Source organism: Geotrypetes seraphini, chromosome 11, assembly GCF_902459505.1.
Source record: "Geotrypetes seraphini chromosome 11, aGeoSer1.1, whole genome shotgun sequence".
Lineage (NCBI taxonomy): Eukaryota > Metazoa > Chordata > Amphibia > Gymnophiona > Dermophiidae > Geotrypetes > Geotrypetes seraphini.
Window position 1 is genome coordinate 12,817,110 of NC_047094.1, and position 26,392 is coordinate 12,843,501.

General features: G+C 42.9%; 1 protein-coding gene across 6 annotated transcripts in view; it reads left to right on the forward strand.

The window, feature by feature from the left end:
- Positions 1–505: 505 nt before the first annotated feature.
- TNRC18 (trinucleotide repeat containing 18) overlaps positions 506–26,392 on the forward strand; it is a 223,838-nt gene continuing 197,951 nt past the window's right edge. For 4 of the 6 annotated variants that reach the window (XM_033914995.1, XM_033914996.1, XM_033914997.1 and 1 more), the window contains exons 1-2: positions 506–860; positions 4,449–4,792. In XM_033914995.1, coding sequence (XP_033770886.1) covers positions 4,585–4,792 — 208 coding nt within the window. In that variant the 5' untranslated portion in view covers positions 506–860; positions 4,449–4,584. Of the gene's footprint in view, positions 861–3,297; positions 3,432–4,448; positions 4,793–26,392 lie in introns of those variants that run through there. The other 2 variants (XM_033914993.1, XM_033914994.1) reach the window with 2 other exon arrangements.

The window sequence follows — 26,392 nt, forward strand, 5'->3', positions numbered from 1 at the left end:
CTCCCGCTCTCAAATCACTTTCCCATTCAAGCCCCGAGTGATGTTAACATTAAAAAAAAAAAAAAAAACTCACTCCCCCCCCCAACCCCTCCAGTCTTCCCGATCCCCATTCATCAACAAGAAAATCTCCTCACCACGAATCACACACATACAAAAAAGGGGAACTTCAGCATTTTGTTCACTAAATAGAGCGAAATGAAAAGAACTGAATCGCATGTACGACCATCTTCCACTATTTTGACCAGTCAGCCCAGACGAAAAAGAAGGGGCCGCCTTGAAACGGTCTCTAAAAATTCTCACCACCGGTTTTGATCATTCAGCCCTTCTGAAGAGCCTTGAAACCGCCACAGCTCTTGGGCCATAATTGGTTTTATAGGCATGGCTGAGGGCCAAAATGTTTACATGAGAGTGACTGGCACCGCCAGCGTCCAATCAGCGGTTTACTACGAGTCCGCCATTGGCCCACTCGAAAGGAGGCGGGCCCGCAGGAACAATGCTCGTTTCATTGCTAAAGAGTTTGCCGAGATCCAGAGACAGGGAGAGGAACTTGCAAAGGGGCTTCTATAATGTACCTTTTTCCCACCCTGGACTGTATATGGATTTCGGGGACTCTCTGAACCGCTGCTGCCTGGATTTCGTTGACAAATCCTGGATTCGAATCGGCGCTTGGGTCCCTATTTATTCCGGGGTGGAGGAGTTTTCCGAGCCAGCCCTATGGCTTGAGGGACACGAAAGGCGAGCAGAGCCGCTGCTTTGGCTTGCAAGTAGACGCTGGGCTCCAGCGCGTCGTTAAGAGGCGAAAAGAATGTCAAAGCAGCGGATCCCTTAGAAAGGCGACACTTTTTTGCTCAGAGTACAAGGTAGGGCGACGGAGGGATATGTCAGCAATTTTTTTTTCCCCCTGTAGGATCTGATACCTGCCCCCTTCGCCTCTCTTAAACTCCTTCGTTGTTCCATAGCCAACTCTTCCTTCCCTTAGCCCTTTTTTAACTAACTCCATAAAAAGCCGGCCAAATAAAGCAAAATAGCCCGGTTTAAATCCCTTTTTTTTTTTTTTTTTTTTTTGCAAGTGCTGTAGGCTGAAGGTAAGAGAAAAGGGAGGGGAGGAGAGAGACATTTTCATGTTTTTGTAGGCTGTTTTTAATTAAAAGCAGGAATTCAGCCATTTTAACTGCATATGGAAAGAGAAAAAGCAGCGATCAAAGAGAAAGATTCAAAATCGGAGACCAACGAAGTAATTCCTGTTTTCTGTTTTCTACTTTTTTTTTCCTGTTTAAACTATTTTAAGAGAACCGCCGCTGCTTTTAATATGGCAAACGTACGTTCTCTAATTATTATTATTTGTTGTAAGTAAATGAAACGTATAATCTAATAGAGAAAGAAAGAAGGCTATATAAACCGAAAATCCCGATGCTTTAAACCAAGCTGTTAAAAAAGCTGGGGGGAAAAAAGTGCCCAACTGTTCAATTTTTTTCTTTCTTTTTTTATTAAAATGTTGATTAATACAGGGGTCACAGTAGGGGAGATTAATTAGAAAACCAAAATCTCCACATTTGTTGGATAAGGTAATCCACAGAATAAAATAAATCCAAATTAGGGAGGGTTCTTGTTAACTTATCCCTAGAAACATATTTATTTGGACTGATGTTGCAATATTTAAAGGAAGTGAGTTTCAGTCATGTGAAAAAATTTGGACACCCCATGAAATATTCAGTTCTTTCTTAAGAATTATTCACATATCCATGTCAAAAAAAAAATTTTTTTTTTAATCTATCTCTGGAAAAAAAAAGTGATGCAATTGCAGGTAAACAACAAAAATTTTCCTTGATTTACTCATGAAACAAAAGATATCCGCAAAAATTTATATTCTAACTGAGGAATAAATTAGGACACCCTATGCCCTAATAGCGAGTGTTACCCCCTTTGGCTGGAATAACTGCAGTGAGACGCTTCTACCAGTCTCTGACATCGGTCTGAGGAAAGTTTGGCCCACTCCTCAATGCAGAATTCTTTCAGCTGGGAGATGTTTGAGGGGTTTCTTGCATGTACAGCCCGTTTCAAATCACCCCCCCCCCCAGCATCTCAATGGGATTAAAATCAGGGCTTTGACTCGACCACTCCAGGACTCTCCATTTCTCAGTTTTCAGCCAGTCCTCGGTGGATTTGCTGGTATGTTTTGGGTCATTGTCCAGGGTCCAGTTCCGCTTCAGCTTTAATTTTCTTACAGATGATCTCACATGTTCCTCAAACACCCTCTGATACACGGTAGAATTTGTAGTGGTGAGCTGGCCAGGTCTTGCTTCAGCAAAGCGTCCCCAAACCATGACACTTCCACCTCCATGCTTCACAGTTAGTATGAGGTTTTTTTCCCCTGGAATGCTGTATTTGGTGTAAGACAAACATGTTCTCTTTTCTGGTGAAAAAATAATTCAATTTTAAGTTTATCTGTCCATAGAACACTATTCCAGAAGTTCTCCCTGGCAAACTTCAGTCTGGCCTTAATGTTTCTCTTAGAGAGCAAAGGTTTCCCCCTTGCACACCTCCCATGCAAGTTAAATTTGTGCAGGGGTGTCAAAGTCCCTCCTCGAGGGCCGCAATCCAGTCGGGTTTTCAGGATTTCCCCAATGAATATGCATGAGATCTATTTGCATGCACTGCTTTCATTGTATGCTAATAGATCTCATGCATATTCATTGGGGAAATCCTGACAACCTGGCTGGATTGCCGCCCTCGAGGAGGGTACTTTGACACCCCTGTTGTAGAGGCATGCACTTTCAAATCAACCATAGCAAGAGCCTGATGTAGGTCCCATGATTACATTTTAGGGTTTCTGGAGACTTCTTTTAGCATCTTGCAGTCTGCTCTGGCGGTCAACTTGCTTGGATGGTCAGACCTGGGCATGTTGGCTGTTCTATGGAAAGTCCTTCACTTGTACACTATTTTCCCGACCATGGAATCTCAAATTCTGTCCAGATCTTTTTAAATTCCTTACCAGACTTAGCTGCTACACTCTTCTTTCTGAAGGCTGCAGCCAGCTCTTTTGATTTCACCATGGTGTTCACTTGCACCAGCAATCATGAGTACACCAAACTCAATGTCTGAGGTTTAAGTAGGGCAAACCTCCTTCAAAATGCTGAGTAACGATGTTTTTATCATGTGCACCTGATGTGATACACTTGTGTGTGATTTGAGCCACTTTAAGTGGGAGGATATGTGGGAGGGTGTCCTAATTTATTCCTCAGTGAGAATATAAATTTTTGTGGATATCTTTTGTTTCATGAGTAAATCAAGGAAAACTTTTGTTGTTTACCTGCAATTACATCACTTTCTTTTCCAGAGATTAAAAAAATGGATATGTGAGCATTTCTTAAGAAAGGACTGAATATTTCATGGGGTGTCCTAATTTTTTTCACATGACTGTAGCTAAAAGGGTAAGGAATACTTTTTATTTTTATTATTTTTTTTTTGCAGAACAAGCATTAGAAAGATAAAATGTGTCTCTTGATCAAATAAAAACAGGGAACTAGGAAGTTAACCATGAAATTCTGTTCAGCAAACTAAATATTCTGAGGTTGATTATATTAAAGGCAGGTTTAAATGCTAAAAGTTAGAAGTTTTATCCTAGAAACCAAGCAATGAAAATCTACAAAATATATGTACTGAAAGCGACCTTACTTAGTCATCGGGTTGCTTTACAAAAATAAGCTAGATTAGTGCTCTACTGTGACAAGTTCAAATGAAAAGCCCAGTTTTATTTACACAAGCTAAAAGAGAGAGAGAAAAAAAAAATATAAAGGCAGTTCAAACAACGACTCCTGCTCGGAGAAATAAACAAATGTTAAAAAGGTAGGTCAGTTTCACAGAAAGAAGGTAATGTTGGAGAATTGCACAAAATCGAAAGATTTTGACGGAGGAAATCCAGTGAATCGATTTGGGTACTGGATCTGGTTAGACAGAGCTCGACGACTATGATATAGCAATAAATTTTAGACCGAAACAAAAATTTCCGGGGGAAGGGAGGGGGGAGGAATGGCCAGGTTGATTCGAGTCATTTGTGTGTTGTTGTTTTTTTAAGCCAAAATAGGTTATAAGATGAGGGAAAAGGTTGGTTTCCTTTCGTTAAATTGTTCTCTGCAGTTTTGTGAGGGTTTTGCGGTTTTTTAAATTTATTTAATTAAATGGAAGGAGATCTAAACTCTGAATTTTGCTCTACGCATTTTTTTTCAATAACAAATTTCAAGCAGTCAAGAGAGAAAGCCAAATAATTTCTTTTTCCGATTTGGAACTTTTCTTTTTCTCTTCTCCTCCTCCCCCTCCCCCCAACACATTTATCTGCTTAGCCTGATTTTAAGAAAAAAACAAAACATGTTGGTTTTCGTTAAAATGCAATAATTTATCCCATTATAGAATGAGAGCGAGCCATTCTCATCCGATTTCCGTTTTTCTAGACATGGAAAATGCCGCTGCGGAATCGCTCTATCGGTGGAAACCATGGGACCGTGTAAAACCCGGGTTCTAAAGAAAATCTGAGCAAGGAGGAGGGGGGGAGGGGAGTAGAAGATACGAGAAGTTTGGAAGCGGACGATGGATGGCAGAGACTTTGGCCCTCCCAGGTCTGTCCACGTTCCTCCTCCTATGCTCTCTGGGATGGCCATGGAAAGTCACCGGGTCGGGGCTGCGACTGCGGCCGGCCGACTCGCTCCTTCCTCCGGCCACTTGACTGCGGGGCTGGCGGCGCCCCTCCCTCCTGGGAAATACCTCTCGTCGGCCATCAACATCCACGCTCACCCTGGTAAGGAACTAGGATTTCTCTTTCCTATCTGTTTATGCAGCACGTATGGCTTTAAGATCTCAAATCCTTATTTTAAATGAAAATAATGTAAAGATGAAACTCTGCCGGGGGAGTTTAAGATTAAAGAAAGAACTTTAGAAGAATAAAAATCAAACAAACAAACAAAAAACAACAACCGGACATCACCGAGGAAAAAAAAAAAAAGAAAAGCATTTAGGTGCAGATCAAAAATTTGGTATAAACGTAGAAGCAGACATTTTGCAGTTGATAATTCCTTTACGTTGGGCCTTAAAATATTGTTTAAACTCGGTATTGCTTTTCCTAACTTTTTAAAGGAGGCAGGAAAAATGTTCGAAGTCGCTTAGGTTTTTGTACTTTGTTGAACCCCTGTCTTAGAAAACTGTTTCTCGGATTTGACATTCTTTGAAAGTGTAAAATGTACCTAAAACCATGTGAAACCGGTGCCTTCTCTAACCCTCTCGGTGCGATTTCAGCCCGAGGTTCCGAATCGGTTTGGGAATTCACTGAACGCCCTTGAGAGCGTCTCAAAAGCCCGGCTTAACGTCTAAAAAAAGCTTCCCGAGAGCGAAAATTGGTTTAATCAGAGCCTGGTTGAAACTTTCGCTTTTAGAGCTGTTTATGTGGCGGGAGGGAGAGAAGGGACTTTCCCGACCTGTCTTTCAGGAGCATCGGAAGCAAAGTTCACCATTTAGCCACCCCCAACCCCTCCTCTCTAAACTCTGTGTTAGCAAGCAGTGGAAAGACAGGTTTTAGGGGTTCCCCCCATAATATGTTCTTTTTACTACGTTTAAAACGCTCACCTCTGATCTGAATGGAGCCCCCTGGGAGGTTTTTAAAATTTGCCATCTGGCTTGACAGACTGTAAAAAGTAAAAACATTGAAACACAAGTAAATCGGGCCAAAATCCGTGTTTGATCTTATGTTTGCTTGCATAAACCCGGAGAGGGAGGTGGGCTGGAAGGCTGCGTTTAAGGGACAGTTTTATCATTGCTTATTTCTGCCTTTGAAATCGAATCGCCTTTATTCCGTAATAACATAGTAGATGACGGCAGATAAAGACCCCAATGGTCCATCCAGTCTGCCCAACCTGATTCAATTTAAATTTTTTTTTTACTTTTTTTCTTCTTTGCTATTTCTGGGCAAGAATCCAAAGCTCTACTTGGTTCCTTTGGTTTTATTTCTATTATATTTCAATATATTAACCATTCCTTCAAAAATTGTGAGTAAATCTTGCCTTTTCCAATCGCAGTATTAAAAAAATTTTTTTTTTATTACTCAAGAATGTCTAGGGGCATGCAAAAACTAAGAATTGTCACCCGCGGGTCTTTTTTTTTTTTATTCCAGAGTAAAACATTTTCTGTCATCCCAGGCAAATCTGAACAGCAGGAGTAAAGTGCAGGAAATTCACTGGATTGTTTTGCAGGGCCTTGAGCGGTTCCCCTGCGAATAGAAATGCTTGGCTTCTCCCAAAGCTCCTCCGAGAGACTTTACTTGAGTTGGAGGAGGAAACGGACACACATGACCCACTGACGGGCAGAAACCTTGGTGGTGGGAGGGAAGGAGAAGGGGCAGACCTCTATTCTGTAGGGGTGCTGGAGCCGAGAGCGTACGGTGGGCACATCTTTGCCCCCTGCCAACCAGTAATATGATTGGAAGTTCATACCCAAAGCTCTACAAACCTCGGGTCTGGCTATTTCGCTCTGGAGCAACCTATTCATTGATGGCTCTCCAGGGCTGTCATCTAATTTAGGTTCCCTATAGAATTACACTTATTTATCGAGCTGTGAATTTCCCTCGATTACAGCCATGAAGCGATTTTATATTTTGGTATGATTTTATTATAATATATGATGGAGTTTGACTGAGAGCATGTTTTGAGCATCTTTTAAGTAGCCATAGCTGTTTGTGGTTTTTTTTTTAATGCTACATCTCTCTTTAGCAATTTTAAATATATATATATATATATATATATATATATATATATATATATATATATATATATATATATATATATATGTGTGTGTGTGTGTGTGTACGTATGTATGTAAATATATATATATATATATATATGTATATGTGTGTGTGTGTACGTATGTATGTAAATATATATATATATATATATATTTTACTATCTGAAGTTGTTAGGTGTATGTGTGTATATGTGTGTATATATATATATATATATATATATATACACACACACACCTAACAACTTCAGATAGTAAAATATACTGGAGAGACTGCTGTAAATGGTGGTCGTTCATGTCTTAAAAAAAATTAGATTTAATAAAATGCATCTATTTTTTTAATTTATAACATTTTATTGAAGGAAATAATATATAATACAAATAGATTTCATTTCATATAGATTCACAATTATGATATTTTCATACATATTTCTATCATTCCTCCAAAATATTTCCATAAGACCCATATCAACCCCCTACCAACCCCCACCTCCCTTCCCCCCTCCCCTTCCCCCTCCTATTCACATTGTATTGAAGTAATTAATGAAATTATAATAAAATATGAAATTTATCATTCCTTCAATATACAGTTCTATATGACCTATTTCATCCTACCCCTGCACCCCCCCAATTATCTATTTTTTTAAAGACATGAATGCCCACCATTTGCGGCAGGCTCTCCAGTAGTGTTTACTTTAGATATAAAGATTATCTGAAGTCCTTAGATATTTGTTAAAAATATATACTGTATCCTAAATTACATTACAGTACATTAATTTCTTTTATTCCGCCAATACCTTGGCATTTCTAGGCGGATTCTCATGCTTTCATATATACAGAGGGGGTGCTGAAAAGGTCTCAGCCCTATCAACTTCCTAAATTCTGACCGTCATTTTGCCACTGTAGCTGAAAAGTGTGTTATTTTGTTAAGTGCCAATTTGCAGAAAGGAAATTTTTTTTAACGAACCATATCCACGTTGTTCTCGTCTTGATTGGGCTGAGAACTTTTTAGCACCCCCTCCTGTGTGTGTGTGTGTGTGTGTGTGTGTTGTATATACTGTATATAGAAGCATGATATAGGATTTTCTTGTTAACAATCAAAACGGTTGAGGTATTTCCCTCTCTGGTGTCTAAGGGGTTGGTTGCAATCATCAGTGACTTGATATTTGAAATGTAGGGAGTGGGGTTGTGTGACTCTAAGTTTACTTTAGACTTTTGCAGTCTGACTAATTTTGCAATAATAGACTAACCCTCACCCGCACGGAACAAATGACTTGGAATTCACAAACCTGATTGCCAACATCTGCAAAGGAGGAAATGATCTTGAACCGTGGTAAAGATTTACTGGGGCTTTGGACAGGGCACTGCCAGTTTTCCAGGTGTTAAAACAAGAAGTGTGAAATACAAACGCAATAACACTGGAGTGCATGCTCAAACTCTTTTTTTCTTAAGTTCTATAAATGGATTTTATTTTTCTTAGAGTGAACACTGTGATTTCCCTCGTTCCCTATTCCATTTAATAGAAAATGCCAATTTATAAGAGAATGGAGTTAAACGTAGAGTCATGGGAATCCAAGTTTGCCATAGAGAAGATTATGTCGTGGTGTATAGCGGAGAAGGGATAGAAAATCATGTCTTTTTAAGTCATTGCAATGTCTTTTGGTCTTATTCCTATGTCTCCTCTCTTTCTAGCCTATCTCCCTTTTTTTGGCGGAAAAAAGTTGTGCGCCTTTTCATTAAGACCATTTCTTCTGGTTTTCATAATCTCCTGCCCTGTGTCTTGCTGTAACGTCCCTGTTTGGGTTCTAATTGGGTTTGATACAGATGTATCTGTGAGTTTTGCTAAAATTCGTAATATGTATGCAAGGAAATAAGATGACTTTCAACCAGCTTCACAAGTCAATATAATAGCAGGGAAAACTGATCTGGAGAATTGCATGGGCTTTGCATTTTAATTATCAAGCTTGTTAATCTTGCAGTTTGGATGGAAGTAGCTTCAAGTACTGTTGTAAATTGTTATTTTTATTATTATTCTATCCTAACTATGGGTGTTTTTGTATAGTTAATTTCCAAAGTGCATCCTTTATACTCTGCTAGAAAAAAAAATTCAATAGCAAGAAGTAAAGAAAAAAGAGAATTTTAGTGAATACGAATATGTTCTTCATACACCACTTTGGGGGAACCTCTTCATAGAGGCGGTGAATAAATAAGTATTTTGCCCTGGATCGGTAGAATGGAATGTTGCTACTATTTGAGTTTCTACCAGGCATTTGTGACCTGGATTGGCCACTGTGGAAACAGGATATTGTGCTAGATGGACCCTTGGTCTGACCCTTATGTTCTTATGCTATTGAGATAGACATGGGGGAAGCCACTACTTGCCTTGGGATCGCTAGCATGGAATCTTGCTACTCTTTGGGAATTCTGCATGGAATGCTGCTATTTAGGGTTCCAGAATCTTGCTATCTTTGAGATTCTGCATGGAATCTTGATGTTCTTTGGGACTCCAGGATGTTCCTACTATTTGGGTTTCTGCCAGGAATTTGTGACCTGGCAGATGATCTGACCCAGGATGACTATTTTTACGTTCTTATGCTGTTGAGATAGACATGGGGGAAGCCCTGGAATCACTAGCTTGCCCTGGAATCACTAGCTTGCCCTGGGATCACTAGTTTGGAATCTTGCTACTCTTTGGGGATTCTGCATGGAATCTTGATGCTCTTTGGGACTCCAGAATGCTGCTACTATTTGGGTTTCTGCCAGGTATTTGTGACCTGGATTGGCCACTGTGGAAACAGGATACTTGGTCGGACCCTTATGTTCTTATGCTGTTGAGATAGACATGGGGGAAGCCACTACTTGCCTTGGGATCGCTAGCATGGAATGTTGCTACTCTTTGGGGATTCCAAATGTTACGCTGCTATTTAGGGTTCTGGAATATTTGAGATTCTGCATGGAATCTTGATGCTCTTTGGGGATTCCAAATGGAACGCTGCTGTTTAGGGTTCCGGAATCTTGCTATTTTTGAGATTTTGCATGGAATCTTGATGCTCTTTTGGGCTCCAGAATGTTGCTACTATTTGGGTTTCTGCCAAGTATTTGTGACCTGGACTGGCCACTGTGGAAACAGGATATTGGGCTTGATGGACCCTTGGTCTGACCCAGGATGACTATTCTTATGTTCTTATGCTATTGAGATAGACATGGGGGAAGCCCTGGGATCACTAGCTTGGAATCTTGCTACTCTTTGGGAATTCTGCATAGAATGCTGCTATTTAGGGTTCCAGAATCTTGCTATCTTTGAGATTCTGCATGGAATCTTGATGCTCTTTGGGGATTCCAAATGGAACGCTGCTGTTTAGGGTTCTGGAATCTTGCTATCTTTGAGATTTTGCATGGAATCTTGATGCTCTTTTGGGCTCCAGAATGTTGCTACTATTTGGGTTTCTGCCAAGTATTTGTGACCTGGACTGGCCACTGTGGAAACAGGATATTGGGCTTGATGGACCCTTGGTCTGACCCAGGATGACTATTCTTATGTTCTTATGCTATTGAGATAGACATGGGGGAAGCCCTGGGATCACTAGCTTGGAATGTTGCTACTCTTTGGGAATTCTGCATAGAATGCTGCTGTTTAGAGTTCCGGAATCTTGCTGTCTTTGAGATTCTACTATTTGGGTTTCTGCCAAGTATTTGTGACCTGGACTGTGGAAACTGGATACTGGGCTAGATGGACCTTTTGGTCTGACCTAGGATGACTATTCTTATTTTCTTATGAAAACTGCAGATTGTACAGGGATATAAGAAAGGAAGTTGTGTATTGAGGGCTTTCAGGGGTAAGAAAGTATGGGACAGGCACGTGGGATCTCGGAGAGAGAGGAGGAGATAGTGGATGCTTTGGATGAGCAAACTGGATGGACCATTTGACCTCTCTTTTTTATTTATTTATTTATTGAAATTTAACATAATTCACAAGAATATTCCTCTTGTACAAGTAAAGCAGAAAAGAAACAAATTTAAATAAACTCGCAATTACTGCTATCAAGAAAAATTCATTCTTTCTTAGACCACTAACTCAGAAGGGGAGAGGAGTTTTATGAATATATTGAAGAGATAACAAACATAAGTAATAACTATATTCTTGAAAGGCTTAACAGTCTTTAACCCCCTCTTTTCTTCCTACTTTTAAACATTCCGGGTAGCAAGATTCTTTAAATCTAAAAAGGTGCGTAACTGTTCTGGTGCATAGTAGACATATTTAACACCTTGATATTTGATTAAACATTTGCATGGATATGCTAATAAGAATGTCGCTCCAAGGGTCAAAGTCTCTACTCTCATTGCTAAGGATAATTTCCTTCGCTCCTGCGTTGTTCTCGTGACGTCTGGAAAAATCCATACCTTCTTTCCAAGAAACATTTGTTGAGAATTTCGGAAATATAGACGCATAATTGCATTCATATCTTGTTCGAAAACAAAAGATATGAACATTGTGGCTCTCTCTGTGGATTCGGATAGAGTAGTTTCTAATAATTCAGTAACATTTAAAGCGTCTATTGTCAAACGTTCCTCTGCCCCTGGGTCGGTTCCTTCAATTTTCTTTTTCGGCAAATAATAAATTCTATTAAGTGGAGGTATAAGTTCAGGGGAAAACTTTAATACTTCAATTAAAAACCTTTTCCACATATCTATAGGTGTAATCCCCAAGGCCTTTGGAAAGTTCAACAGACGTAGATTCAATCTTCAATTGTAATTTTCTATTTGTTCAATTTTTTTACTCAAAATTGTTCTTTCCTTTATCAAGTTATTAGTTACAGCTTGACTATTTACCACATTGTCCTTAACTTCTTTTATCTCCGTTGAAAATTCATCTTTAGTTTTCTCCAAGGATTTCCCCAAAGCGTCCACGGTACTTACAAGAGTTGTCAAATCACGTGAAGATCTGGCTACCTGGTTGTTTAACCTCTCGAGAGAATCCTAAATCTTCTCGAGGGTAATCGCCTCCAATTTAGCTGTTCCAGAGCCAGTAACAATGCCGGCTCTCACTTCCCCCTGCTCTTCTGCTCTCGCGATTCCGAGCCCATGAAACGGGGTCTCCCCAGCGTTCACTTCCGCAGAGGAAGCCTCCATTCGGGCTGCGAGTTGAGCGGGGGCGGAGCAGGCTCCGGAGGGGAGAGAGAAACCTCCTGCCCGAAATCTCCAGCCGCTCTTCCGGCCGGAGAAAGCCCGAGACCTCCTGGAGTTATGGGGCCAAAGGAAGCTGCAACGAAGTCCAGGATAGAGCGCTGAATGGGGGTAGATGTCCGAGCCACAGAGGGCTCGGCTCGGACACTACCCTTCTGTTTAGAGTGGGGCATAACGAAGGTATGAGAAAAGGAAAACTTTCCCGGACCGCTGATGTGATCGCAGACTTCATGCTGCCGCCATCTTAACTCCTCCCCCCCCCCCATTTGACCTCTTTTTGCCATTTTTATGTTTATTTGTTTAAATGACCGTGGAAGGAGGGCTTTTTCTGTTACCATCTCTAAGGAAAGACCTCAGTTTATTGAAGCAGCTTTTAGAATCACTTCCTTGTACTTCAGATCAAAATAGGAGCCTCCCCACCCCTCTTTCTATTCTGAACAGGGCTACTTCATCTCTATCCTGGATATGACCAAAATTACCTTTAGTTTCCTCTCTCTCTCTTTTTCTTTCTTTCTTTCTCTCTCTCTCCTTTTCCCCACCGTCTGGGTTATCTTCTGAAGTGGTGACTGCTCTGTTTACCCACAGTTCCCTGGGAGGTTTTGTAAACAAGGAATTTGTTCCCATGCAGGAAAGTCTCATTCTCAATGAAAGCATTTGAAATGTCTTTGCAGGGATGAGTGCATTCCACTGTGCACACATGCCACGTAGAGTTATTTATTAGGGTTTACTTTCTGCCTTTTGAAAACATTCACCCAAGGTGACGTTGCAGCAAAAAATAATTCACATACAGGCGTTAGACAATGAGAGCAGTAAACGTATTCAGATAACAGTACACGCTATGACTACTATTACTGTGAATTAGTTCTATAGCATTGCCAGAAGTACTCAGTGCTGTACAGAGTCCCTGCTCTAAAGAGCTTATAATCTAAACACACTGTGGTATTTAACTTTGTATGAGGGGTGTATGGCGTTTGTGTTTCTGCCTTCCATTTTAAGATTGTGTGGAGTATATACTATAAAATGCCTATTCCTTATCTAATGGCATCGGACTCTTTTTTTATTTTTCCTTTGAACATTTTTTTGTTAAGCAATCTCTTTAATCCTTATTTAAGAAAGCAGAGTCACTCTCGGACCAGCTAAGTGATGAAATAGTGTAGTAAGTCATTCCCATCTTAGCTATACTGTGGGCAGTTGGCAGGCATGGATTTTGATGGCTTTAACAATTTAAGGTTAGATCAGGGGTGTCCAACCTGCGGCCCAGTGAAGTATTTTGTGCGGCCCCGGTCGAGGCCGCTGCAGTGTTTTCCTTGCCTGTCCCCGGGTGTTTACCGTCTTGCCAGCTCCCTCCTCTGTCTTGCTGCAGCGTTTGCACGTTTGTGCAGCCCCAGAAACATTTTTTTGGGGCCAATGCGGCCCAGGGAAGCCAAAAGGTTGGTCACCCCTGGGTTAGATGGTCATTGCTTCCACAGTTGATTAATGGAGAGAATTCTGTGAGAGAAAAAGGTGCAAAGATGAAGAATTTAACTGATGCTTTTTTTTTTTTTTTTTTTTTTAATAAAGCCGACCATTTCTAGCATAAGACTTGCAATGATTTTTAGCCCTCTACAAGAAGTTTTAAAACATCAATAGGTAGTCACAAGTCCACTAAGTTATCCCAGTTAAAAGTGATCATCCATAATCTAGTTGATCACCTTAAAAAAAAAATTATATTTGATCTAAGAAAGTTCAGATATACCATTCCAGTTAAAACGAGGCTTTGGTATTAATCGGAATCCCTCCTCTCTCCTCCCCAGCAGTTTGCTCCTGTTTGGATTTCAATACAGTAGATACCAGTCTCCGGGTCATTCCCTGCAGCCCAGCCAATGCAGACACAGATCTGGGGCTACAAACTGCAGCCCCTCCCAAAATCCAGCTGAACTACATTCCCAGTCTGACCATTTGGTATTACCCTGAACCATAACTGAGGCAGGGCTATTCATGTTGCTTTCACACATGTCCAGTCCCTCTGGGATGTCCAGCCCAGGTCTCTTACCTTCTTACACTGCAGGGCAGCTCCTATGACCTCTTTAAAATAGATATGAGGGGGTGCTGAAAAGTTCTCAGCCCAACCAACCAGCTTCCTAAATTATTTTGCCGCTGGAGCTGGAAAGAGTGTTATCTTATTTCGTTAAGTGCCAATTTGCAGAAATTAAATTCTAGGCTTTGACCTTGTTTCAGACCATTGATTGAACCATATCCGCGTCATTCTCTTCTTGGTTGGGCCGAGAACGTTTCAGCACCCCTTCATAGTGGGAAGAGTTTCAGTGTCTGGTAACCAGAGCTGAGACTGTGATGTCATAATGCCTCATTCCACCAATAAGAGCCAACCTCATCAGTGATGTCACAATGGCTTGATTGTCTTACACTTAGCTGCCTTTTATTATAAATGAGGTGGTGCTGAAAAGTTCTCACCCAACCAATCGACTTTCTAAATTCTGAGCATTATTTTGCCACTGGAGCTGAAAGAGTTCTCGTTTAACTTCTGAGGCTCCTGTGCATAATTTTTAAGAAACATGGAGCCATGAAACCAACAAGGTATTCAACACTTTTTTTACCTTGATACCTTTCATTTCAATGATAAGATGTCATTCTCTTGGTTGGGCTGAAAACTTTTCAGCAGCCCCTCATAGCCTAATACTATAAACATATATACAGTCACACCTCGGTTTGCGAGTGTTTTGCAAGACGAGCAAAACATTTTTGCAAATCTTGTCTCGCAAACCGAGCATTGACTCGATTTGCGAGCACCCTCCCCCCACCGAGAACTGGCACATCCCGCCCGAACGGCAGTCAGCCTTACCCCATCTGGCACCGGCACATAGCCCACAGGACGTGCCGGTGCAAGAAGTTCCTGCCTCTTGCCTGGGCCTTGAGCATTGAGAATCCCGGAGAGAGCGAGAACCAGAAAGCCTTGAGCATGCGCAGATGCTCAGGGCCCAGGCAAGAGGCAGAAACTTCTTTCACTGGCACCGACACATCCTGTGGGCTGTGTGCTGGTGCCAGATGGGGGTAAGGCTGACTGCTGTTTGGGCAGGCGGTGCCAGTTAATGCGGGGGGGGGGGGGAGGGGCGTTCACAAGCAGGGTGGGGAAGCGATGCCGGTTCTCGGGTGGGGGGGGGGGGAAGCAGTGCTGCTGGCCTCAGGGGGTGGGGGTGGGTGGGAACATATCAAGCAAGTTTCCCTTACTTCCTATGGGGAAACTTGCTTTGATATACGAGCAATTTGGTTTACGAGCATGCTTCTGGAACGAATTATGCTCGTAAACCAAGGTTCCACTGTGTATGTGTGTGTGTGTGTGTGTGTATATATATATATATATGTAGGTGCACATACAGTAGATCTAGGTACAGTATATGAAAAAAGGAAGATCAAAGATGACTTTATGGTTTTATTTAACTTATACCTCACTTATCTACAGATAGGTCAGTCCAGTTATGACTTATTTTACTTATCTGAATTTTGCCCATAACCTTACATCTTTTCCATTGTAGCTCAAGACGAGTTACATTCAGGTACACTAGTTATTTCCCTGTCTCTGGAGGGTTTTAAGTGACTTGCCCAAAATGATTTGAACTGGGGAATTTCAAAGACTACCCTGTTTGTTTTTTTGTGTTGAGCGAGTGAGTGTCTTACTTCTATGTAGCTCCAGCCCACCATTATTAGTTTTAAATTATTCTAGGCTGGGCTGGGCTGGACTGACCTTTTATTAGAGCCTTGTACAAGCATCAGACTGAAGCAGGTAAAGTATCAATAAGGACTCAAAGAGAAGGCTTTAGAAAAAAGATTTCAAGAACCTGGATGCATTGGTACAATGGAAAGTGCATTTCCTATTAACTGAAAAAGGAAACAAATGTGAAACATATTAGTTTAGTCTAGTCTAATCTTTGAGTCTAGTTTAGTTTAGTCTAGTCTAGTCTAATCTTCGGATCTAGTCTAGTTTAGTCTAGACTAATCTTCGGATCATCTCGTGGTAGGGCTCGACTCGGTTCACTAATAATTAAAATCAGGTAACACAAAATGTGAACAAGAGAATAAGGTATTAAAACACTATTAGTTCGTTGATTCAGAAGGTAAATCATTAAGATATTGTGAAAACGATAATGGAAGAACATGAAGCTAAGTCAAAGATAAAACCAAATCGAGAAGCAGAGAAATGGATATTATCTTCGTTATTATTAAACTTGGCTAGGAGCAGTCCCACTGTTGTTTCTTATACCACCCGCCAGTGGTTCGTGATCTGATTGAGCCCAATCTGTCCCTGTGGGCTCACTCTCTAGCTGATGGAGCTGGTTAGGTGACTTGCCCAGGGTGACAGGGAGTCGCTGGGATTGAACCCACAACCTCAGAGGCTGAGGGAGCAGCTCAAACCACTAGGACATTTCTCCACTGAATATCCTAGGTTCTTGGAAAGGACTGCATATTTAGAACTTATGGCAGGCTGTTTAAAACCAAATTATGGTTCTGATGGTGGTAATAATACATTTATACTAGGCGCTTTAAAACAATTTTATATCTGTTCAATCATCGGCCTAGTTTCGGGAGGACAGACCCACCAAAGAAAAGTCCAACAAAGGATAAACCTACTACCCCCCTCCCCTCAAAAACAAACAAACAAAGCAAAAAAGTGGGATTGGACAATGGACCCCCCCAATAAAGAGCCAGGAAGGTAGATGACCCCAGCCCAATGCTTGAATCCCTTCCCCATTGCCGATATGACTTCATTTAGCCCCCCCCCTCCCCCCAATAAACTGACAAACTACACCTTTCCATTCCACAGGAGAGTTTACAATCTGAGGGAATTCAGCAAAACTTGATAATTCAAAAATTATCTTAAAAACGATATGATGATTTCATGTGTAAATATGGAACTGCAAAGAGCACAGACGATCAAAAGTCCAAGCCAACTCCGTTCTTTGCTCTTCCTGATTGCTGGGCAGAATTCTCTTTTTTATACGTGTGTATTTGAGCCAGGCAGGGGTTCTATGCAGTCCCCTGGTATAGATTGTATGGTAGTTGTTTTGTTGTTTTTTTTGGTGGGGGGAGGGAGCACTCATCTCTGGATCATCTCGTGTGTGAAATGCATCTAATGGTGAGACAGAATCCTAGGGCTAGATTCACAAAGCAAACCGATCGTGTACCGATCGGTTTGCGACCCCTTTACTATGAAATTTCCATCCGGCCTGATTCACTTACCTCTCCTGCGATCCGCTTCGAATCCGTGCATGCAAATGAGGTGAAACGCATGCAAATTGGGGACAGCGACCCGATTCACTACACCAAATTTCCGATCCGATCGGGCTAGCCGATCACCTGAAGAAGCGACTGCTGGGGACCAGTCGAAAATGTCTTTCCGACTGGAAGCCCCCTGCTCTCTGCCCTGCAATCTCTCCTGCCTGCATGCCCCGAATGCTGCCCTGCTCTGCCCTGCTTCTTATCTCTGCTGCTCGCCCTCATGCCGCCCTGCTCTGCCTCGATCTTTCCCGAATCTCTCCTGCCGCATCGCCGTTCTCCTGCCCTTCCCAGCCCAGTGAGCCCGTGGTTTTAACCCGCGGGTTAAAACCACGGGCTCGCAGGGCTAAAAACTAAAGTTTTAAGTTTTTTTTAATAAAAAGGTCACGTCTCAGACGGGCATGCGTAGACCATCTACAGATGGTCTGCGCATGCGTGGGGATCGCTATAGAGCGATCTGTGCAGGCATATGGGGGCATTCCTCCAATTGCTCCTTCTGCATATTTTTTGTTCCTGAATTCATCGGACCTGGATCAGGCCCGTTTGGGCAGGTTAGTGAATCCAGGCCCTCCTAGTAAGGTTGGGAGGGGGTAGGGAAACCTTTGACTGATGCTCTGGAAGGATTGTGTAGTGCTTCTAGACTGCTGATAAGTGACTATTGTCATGCATACAGGCTTAGGAAATGTGTGTGTGTGTGGGGGGGGGGAGGGGGGGAGGTTGTTTTTTTTTCTGATCTTAAATCAAACCTTCCCTGGTCACAGGTATCCCCCAAGGTGGAGAAACTTTACACTTTCATTTGCCCATCTGATAGTTTTCATGCATTTCAAAGTCCTTTTTGGGAACCACCCATTGCACGTTGATTTCATTTATATGCTGAGGGTTCGTTTGTATGCACAAAATAGGCTAAAACGGTGGTCTGTAACAATCAATTAACACCATTTAGCAGCTGTTAAAGGGGATAATTGCTTGCAGTTAACAGCTATTGAAATTCTATTTGTGTTGGGTTTACGCCTTGCATTCCAGAGCCCAGGTACTAAAGGGACAGGCAAGAAACAACTCTGACATGGGCAAATCAGGAATATCACTGCAGCGTTAATTGTACACGTACAGACATGTTCGTGCACTGTGGTGGCCCAGTGCTGAAGTGCGCATGTTTCCATGGTTACAGATAGGACAATGTGAGTTAGGTCTTACCCGCCTATGTACTATTTGCAGCCTCTGGCATAGTAAAATTAAAAATGGATCTCAGGCATCACCTTTAGGCCAGTTAACCTGCACAGAGAAATGCATTCAGGTGCCCCAAGTAACTCGTATTTAGCTACCAATCTAAATGCATGCCTGTTTTACTAAGGACACCCACAGAGGCACTGATGAAACGAACCTTTGAAAGAGGCGTCTGGGAGATTTGACCATCCCTTCAACCATAAGATGGCCATTGACCCTTTTTTTTATTTTTTTTAGCAGCATTTGCTCCTGTTTTAATTATGTTCTAGGATTAACTAAAGATAAGTTATTTATTGGCTTTAAGCTTGAATGAATATATTAAAAACTAGTTTTTTAGCCCGTTACATTAACAGGTGCTAGAATAGATGTGTAGACTTAGGCATTTCTTTCTTTCTTTTTCTTTCTGTCTCTTTCCCTGGCCCCCTGTCTGTCTTTCTTTCTGTCGCTCTCCCTTCCCCCTGTCTGTCTTTCTTTCTGTCGCTCTCCCTGGCCCCCTGTCTGTCTTTCTTTCTGTCGCTCTCCCTGGCCCCCTGTCTGTCTTTCTTTCTGTCGCTCTCCCTGGCCCCCTGTCTGTCTTTCTTTCTGTCGCTCTCCCTGGCCCCCTGTCTGTCTTTCTTTCTGTCGCTCTCCCTGGCCCCCTGTCTGTCTGTCTTCTTTTAGGAATCCTTTGCAAAAGGGGGAAAGTGGCAAAAGAAAGGGAAGAGCAGGCCAAAATGAAACAAAAAAATCCGAAGAGGCAGGGATGGCCGAAGATCAACGGTCCCTCGCAACAAACCTTTTTTTCTTTTTGTAAGAAGACTCCTCCCTCCCCATCGTCCAAAGTAGTGCAAGAGTGTCAGGGTATCCCAGCCCGAGCCCTGCTTACCTTCGTCGGTGTTTCATTTTGGTTTCGGCTCCGGGGACGTTTTATATCATGGCTGTGTTAAACCCCCCCCCCCCCGTCTCTCTCTCGCAACGTCCTTCCACTCGGATCGGGGGCTCTGTCGGCTGCGCCTCTGCACGGGTTGGGGGGAGAGAAGGAGGCGTTTCTTACCTCATCTACAACTGAACTGGGGGGAATGTTGGAGTGCGGCGGGAGGGGGGGCTTGGGTTCTTCGCAGCCTGGATCATCCCGTCCTTCTCGCAGCCTCCCCCGGTCAATCCCTGCCAGCTTTGTGGAACTATCAGTAGGAGGATTCCGCCATGTGAACGCTGTCAGGAGGGAGACACACATGGGATGGGAGGCCCGGCCCACTTTACCGTATTCTCTGAATAGCCAGGCCGCCTGCGACTCTCCTCTTGATGGCTTGGGGGGGGGGACCTGAGGATCAGCGCTGTCTCCAACCTGCCACCGAGCCAGCCAATGGACATCACCATTGTGGCTGGCGTTGTGAAGGGGCGGCGCGGTGCTGTGGTGATGTAAGCGCGCTTGCGTACTCTTGCCGGCACATCCCGACAGATCAGATCTCAGGGAACACGTGGTGAGAGTGCGCATGCGTGCTTAGCATTTTATTAATATAGATATTATGAAATACAAATTAAAAGGCAGATGAGGAGCTCGAACTTTCCATGAAATACGATGTTCAAGTGTAGCCGCTGAGGCTATCGTTGGATTAGAATTAGAACTGAATGTCATTTCCCCTGGTCTGTTTCTGTGTAGATTGTATTTTATTTGGCACATTGTTTTGGCTTTTTTGTACATCGCCTAGAAGGCTTGATTGGGCGGTATAAGAAATTTTAAATAAACGTGAAATAATATCAAGAAATTTAAGGTTTATGAGAGTTTAGCGTTTGCATCTTTTTTTTATATTGAAGATCTATTTCTAAGGCCAAAAAATGGGTGACGGGATAATCGCGCACCAGTGCAGGTGATCGAGGCAGACAGCGTGCCAGACTTTAAGAATAAATGGGATACCCATGTGGGATCCCTACAAGGGTCATTAGGGCATAGACAGGGGGTGGGTAAGCAGAGTGGGCAGACTTGATGGGCTGTAGCCCTTTTCTGACGTCATCTTCTATGTTTCTATGTTTCTATGATGGGTCATTTGGCCTTTATCTGCCATTATGTTTCTATGTTTCTATAATCAGAAAGTTCTATGACCTCACAATGCAGGTGTAAAGAGCCTTAGCCTATAGGAAGAGGAGATGCAAATGTTAAGAGCCTTAGCCAATAGGGAGAGGAGGAGAGAGTGGCTGCTGCAGACACCAGAAAGTATTTCTTCACAGAGAGAGTGGTTGATCATTGGAACAAGCTTCCAGTGCAGGTGATCGAGGCAGACAGCGTGCCAGACTTTAAGAATAAATGGGATACCCATGTGGGATCCCTACGAGGGTCAAGATAAGGAAATTGGGTCATTAGGGCATAGACAGGGGGTGGGTAAGAAGAGTGGGCAGATTTGATGGGCTGGAGCCCTTTTCTGCCGTCATCTTCTATGTTTCTATGTTTCAGATGCCAGCGTGCTAACAATTCGGCGCAAGACAGAAGCGCGGGGGAAAAAATAATTTTTAAAGAGCTCCGACTGGGGGTTTGTGGTGGCAACCCCCCCACTTTATTGGTTAGTGTTCGCGCTGCCGTTGCGGGGGGGGGGGTAAAACCCCCCACATTATAGAGAAAATGGAACTTTTCCCCCCCAAAATCCGAAAAAGTTCCGTTTTCGCTATAATGGAGGTTTCCAACCCCCCGAACCTCCCTCCAACAGCAGCGCGAACACTAACTAATAAAGTGGGTGGGGGGAGTGTGCCACCCCATCCCCCCCGTCGGAGCTCTTAAAAAATTACTTTTACCCCGCGCGCTTCTGTCTTGCGCCGAATTGTCGGCGCTGGATTGTCAGCACGCTGGCGTCTTGCGCACCACTGACTATGAACCCAAAAAATGAGTGGTTATTACCGTGTAGCATGCCGGAAACTTTAGTCTGAACAGAATTTTTTAAAAAAATTTGCTTAAGTATTTGTTCCCTGCACCGTTTGCGTGTGCTTTTAGTTAAGTCGTCAAGAGGAATGAGGTCCAGCAGTTTGAATACTGTATTGTACGGAGATAATTTGGTCACATCAGTTCAACTTAAATGGAATTTCAATATTTGGCTCTTAGGACACGTTGCGGATTCGGACTGTGTCCGAAACATTTAAAATAAGTCCTATCTCCCGTTTATGAAGTAAATGAAAACGCACAAACTGCGTTTGCGGAACCTTTTTATTTATGAGCTTCCGAAGACGAACGGTTGTTCCAGGCGATTACAGAATTACAAAAAAAAAAAAAAAAAAATCACCGTAATCAGGAAATCTAATTCATAAGGACTCATTTGTTGTAATTTGCCTTTTCCCGACACCAAACAAGCGTCAAAAATCCTTTTTGTAGTGCCCTTTGTGTGCTCATTAAAGATGAATTCTCTTGTGCTATTGTCATGGAGCAACATTGTTTGCTCTTATACAAGGGGATGCTGGAAAGTTCTCAGAGAATGGCTTGGATATGGTTCAATCAATGATCTGAAACAATGTAAAAAAAAAACAACAAAAATAAACACACACAGAATTTCATTTCTGCAAACTGACACTTAACAGAAACAAAATAACACTCTTTTCAGCTACAGTGGCAAAATAATGCTCAGAATTTAGGAAGTTGGTGGGTTGGGCTGAGAACTTTTCAGCACCCCTTTGGCATGCAATAAAAGTGAGCCAAGTACAGGACAATCAAGCCATTGTGACATCACTGATGAGACTGGCTCTTATTGGTGGAATGAGGTATTATGACATCATAGTATCAGCTCTGATTACCAGAGACTGAAACTCTTTAAACTCCCAGGGGGGTGCTGAAAATTTCTCAGCACAACAAAGATGTGGATATGCTTCAATCAAAGTTCTGAAACCATGTAAAAGAACCCTCCCCCTCCCCCCCCAACACACACACAAAATTTCATTTCTGCAAATTGGTTGGGTCCAGAACTTTTCAGCACCCCCTAGATCAGGGGTGGGCAACTCTGGTCCTCGAGAGCCGGAATCCAGTTGGGTTTTCAGGATTTCCCCATTGCATTGAAAGCAGTGCATGCAAATAGATCTCATACATATTCATTGGGGAAATCCTGAAAACCCGACTGGATTCTGGCCCTCGAGGACCGGAGTTGCCCACCCTTGCCCTAGATGCTTGATGTTTGTTTTCTAATACTTAGGAGATTTTTTTTTCCTCCAAAATTTAAAATTAACTCTTAAAAATTGGAGAGGGAGTAAGTAATCAAAATTTAATTTTGGAAAGCCTGTGCTGTCTGGAGGACTTTAATTCCTTAACTGGGGTAATACTTCCTTTTCACTCTCACACTACTACTGGCTGGGGGAGGATTCATGCTAATTTTATGCACCCCATGTATAGATGAGAGAGGATTTTTCTTATATCATGTATTTGTCATGATCCAGGATAGAAAAGTTGGAAAACTGATTTCTCAAAAGAGTCCGAGCCAGGACTAGGATAATTTGGTGATAGATTATATGAGCCAGAATACCATTTTCCAGATGGTCTGCACAGGTCATGGGGGGGGGAAGGGTTATAAATCTTACAATTCAGGCTTGTCGACAAGACAAGGGTAGCATTTCTGTACGAAATGTGATTTTAATATTAACTTTCCTTATTTGCTTTAACTTCTGCCTCTGAGGAGTTAGCATTGTCATAAGGATTTATTATTTATTTATTTTTTTTGTGGGGGGTGGGAGCAGACCGAGAGATGGTGTAATTATGATGAAATTTCAATATTCACTTGAGATGTTAAGACATTTTTTTTGTGTGTGTGTGTCTGCTGCAGAGTGCTGTCAACTTTATATCCTTCGTTATTTGGTTTTTGGTCTGAGAAATGGGTTATGGTCCATAACTATATACAGGATTTGTATGCATTTCCCTGCTTATAATTTGCATAAATTCATACAACCCAATGCCCCCCCCCCCAACCTACATATCCATACAAGGAAGGTATTTCAAAACCTGTCCATTACAACCCAAGAAGACTCATCTATGTTCAGAGTTGCAGGAAAGCTGCAGAAAACATTCAAAAACTGCTCAGAAAACCTGAGGATCTTGATTTTTGTCTTCTGTAATGAGGAGGCTCCCAACTGTACTCCTTTCTATAGGGCTACTAGACATACACAGCGCTGTACATCAAAATGGAGAAGAGACAGTCCCTGCTCCAAAGAGCTTACAATCTAGTAAAGACAGCCAAACCGGACAATACACAGTGCTCAGGTGGGAGAATTACAGAGGGAATGGTAATACAGATATTGATGCTTAGTAGGTGGGTTGGAACTTGGAATTGAAAGCCGCTTCAACGATTTGCATGCTGCCGGAGACGGAGCCTGATGTATCTTGTCAGGATTGTTGTTCTTTGAGATTCTGGAATGTTGCTGTTATTTGGAATCCCCCAAAGAGTAGCAACGTTCCATGAAGAATCTCCAAAGAATAGCAACATTCCATGCTCCTACTATTAATCGTTTTTATATCGCTACATCAAAATAGTCCCTGCTCCAAAGAGCTTACAGTCTAGTCAAGACAGACAAACTGGACAAGAAGGTGCATCAGCACACAGTGCTCAGGTGGGGGAATTACAGAGGGAAGGATAAGACAGATGTTGGTTTTTAAGGAAGTGGGTTTGGAGTTTGGAAATGAAGTCGCTAATTTGGTAGCATGATGGTCCAACAGACATTTCTACTTTGACCGATTCAGTGGAAGGATTTGCCCTTGTGGTTTTATTCTATAAGGATGCACTCGTATAAGAAAAGGAAACTGGACACCCCAGACCAGGGATCTCAAAGTCCCTCCTCGAGAGCCGTATTCCAGTCGGGTTTTCAGGATTTCCACAATGAATATGCATTGATAGCAGTGCATGCACATAGATCTCATGCATATTCATTGCGGAAATCCTGAAAGCCCGACTGGATTGCGGCCCTCGAGGAGGGACTTTGACACCCCTGCTCCAGACCATCCCATAACACACACAAGTTCATCTCTGCTCCGATCAAGATGGAAAGCCGTGCACGGATCTGCATGTTTTGTGAACTACGCATTTACATCCAAACCCACTCTCCTAAGAATGATTACGTGCAGTGATTGGCGCACGGGATGGTGGAACCCCTCCCCCACCGCACCCCTACCATGTGCATGCTCCCTTCCCGGTACCTTTATAACTTCTCCGGTGTGAGCAGTGTGCCCACGTTGGTGCTGGCTCACCCTTTGACGCCACTTCCTAGGTGCAGGTCCCAGAAGCGACTTCGGAGAGAGCGCCGATGCCGACGCGGGTAGCAACCTAGCGCCTGGGAAGTTAAACGGGTACCGGATGGGGGAGGCAAGAGGAGAGGAGGAAGGGTGGGTGCCATGCCCTTAGGAAGACCGTGCCCAGGGTGGACCACCCCCCTCTCACCACATCGCTGATTACGTGCAATCTTTTGGCGCGCATTTACAGGGTGTACTTTAGAAATGCATAAAATGTTTTCCCCAAGCTGTGACAGAGCCTAGTATTCCATGCCAGTTTCACGTTTTTTTGGGGTGGGGGATGGGAGAGGGACAATGGAGTGCTGCTCATTAGGAGCACTTTTCTGAAACCATCCTGGGTAGCAGGTATAAATCCCAGCATCAATCTTTTTGGACATGCTGTAGGGTAGGGGTGTCCAACCTTTTAGCTTCCCTGGGCCACATTGGCCGAAATAAATGTTTCTGGGGCCGCGCAAACACTACAGCAAGACAGAGGAGTGAGCTGGCAAGACGGTCAACACCCGGGGGCAGCAGAGGAAAACACTGCATCGTCCTTGACCGGGACCGCACAAAATACTTCACGGGGCCGCAGGTTGGACACCCCTGCTGTAGGGTTTGCCCTTTGGACTCCATGCAGTCCCTTTCTCGGCCATGTGATTGACCTTGAGAACCTCTGTCCTATGGCAGTGAGGGAGACAATGCAAAGGTCACACAGCTCCATGGGGGACAGGATGAGTTTTTGACCATCACTACTACACTTCTTCCTCCGTATTCACTGCGATAGACTCGCAAATACATAAAAACCGCAAATAACTTTTTCATATGTTATTCGCTGTTTTCTATTAAAAAACCATTGTGAATATGGTGAAACCGCGAATAACATGGCGGGCGACCTGGCCTGTTCCTGAAGGAGAGGCAAAACACGGTGAAGAAAGTGCTGGGAATCGGCATCTGTAAACACTTGGAATCGGCAATTTCTCTATGCAAGCTGATGAAATTTGGAGGAGGGGGAGGAGCCAGCAAGCTAAAAACCGTGAATAATCGAAACCGCGATTTCTGAAACTGCGAATACAGAGGGAGAAGAGCACTACTGCTATTTCTAGAATGCTACCGGACGTACACAGCACTGTACAGAGTCACGAAGGAGACAGTCGCTGCTCAGACGAAATTCAGTGCGGACAAATGCAAAGTGATGCACATTGGGGAGAATAATTCAAATCACAGTTACCGGATGCTAGGGTCCACCTTGGGGGTCGGGGTCAGTGCTCAAGAAAAAGGCCTGGGTGTCATCGTAGAAATTATGCTGAATGCTTCCGCCTAATATGCGACGGCAGCCAAGAAGTCAAACAGGATACTAGGAATTTTTAAAAAAGGGATGGTTAACAAGACTTAAGAATGTTATAATGCCCTTGTATCGCTCAATGGTGTGACCTCTCCTTGAATACTGTGTTCAGTTCTGGTCTCCTTGTCTCAAAAAAAAAAAAAAGATATGGCAGCATTAGAAAAAGTTTGTAGAAGAGCGACCAAAATGATAAAGGGGATGGAACTCCTCTCGTATGAGGAAAGACTGAAAAAGTTAGGGCTCTTCAGCCTGGAAAAGAGACGGCTGAGGGGAGTCTACAAAATCCGGAGTGGAGTAGAACGGGTACAAGTGGATCGATTTTTCACTCTGTCAAAAATGACAAAGACTAGGGGACACTCGATGAAGTTACAGGGAAACACTCTTAAAACCAA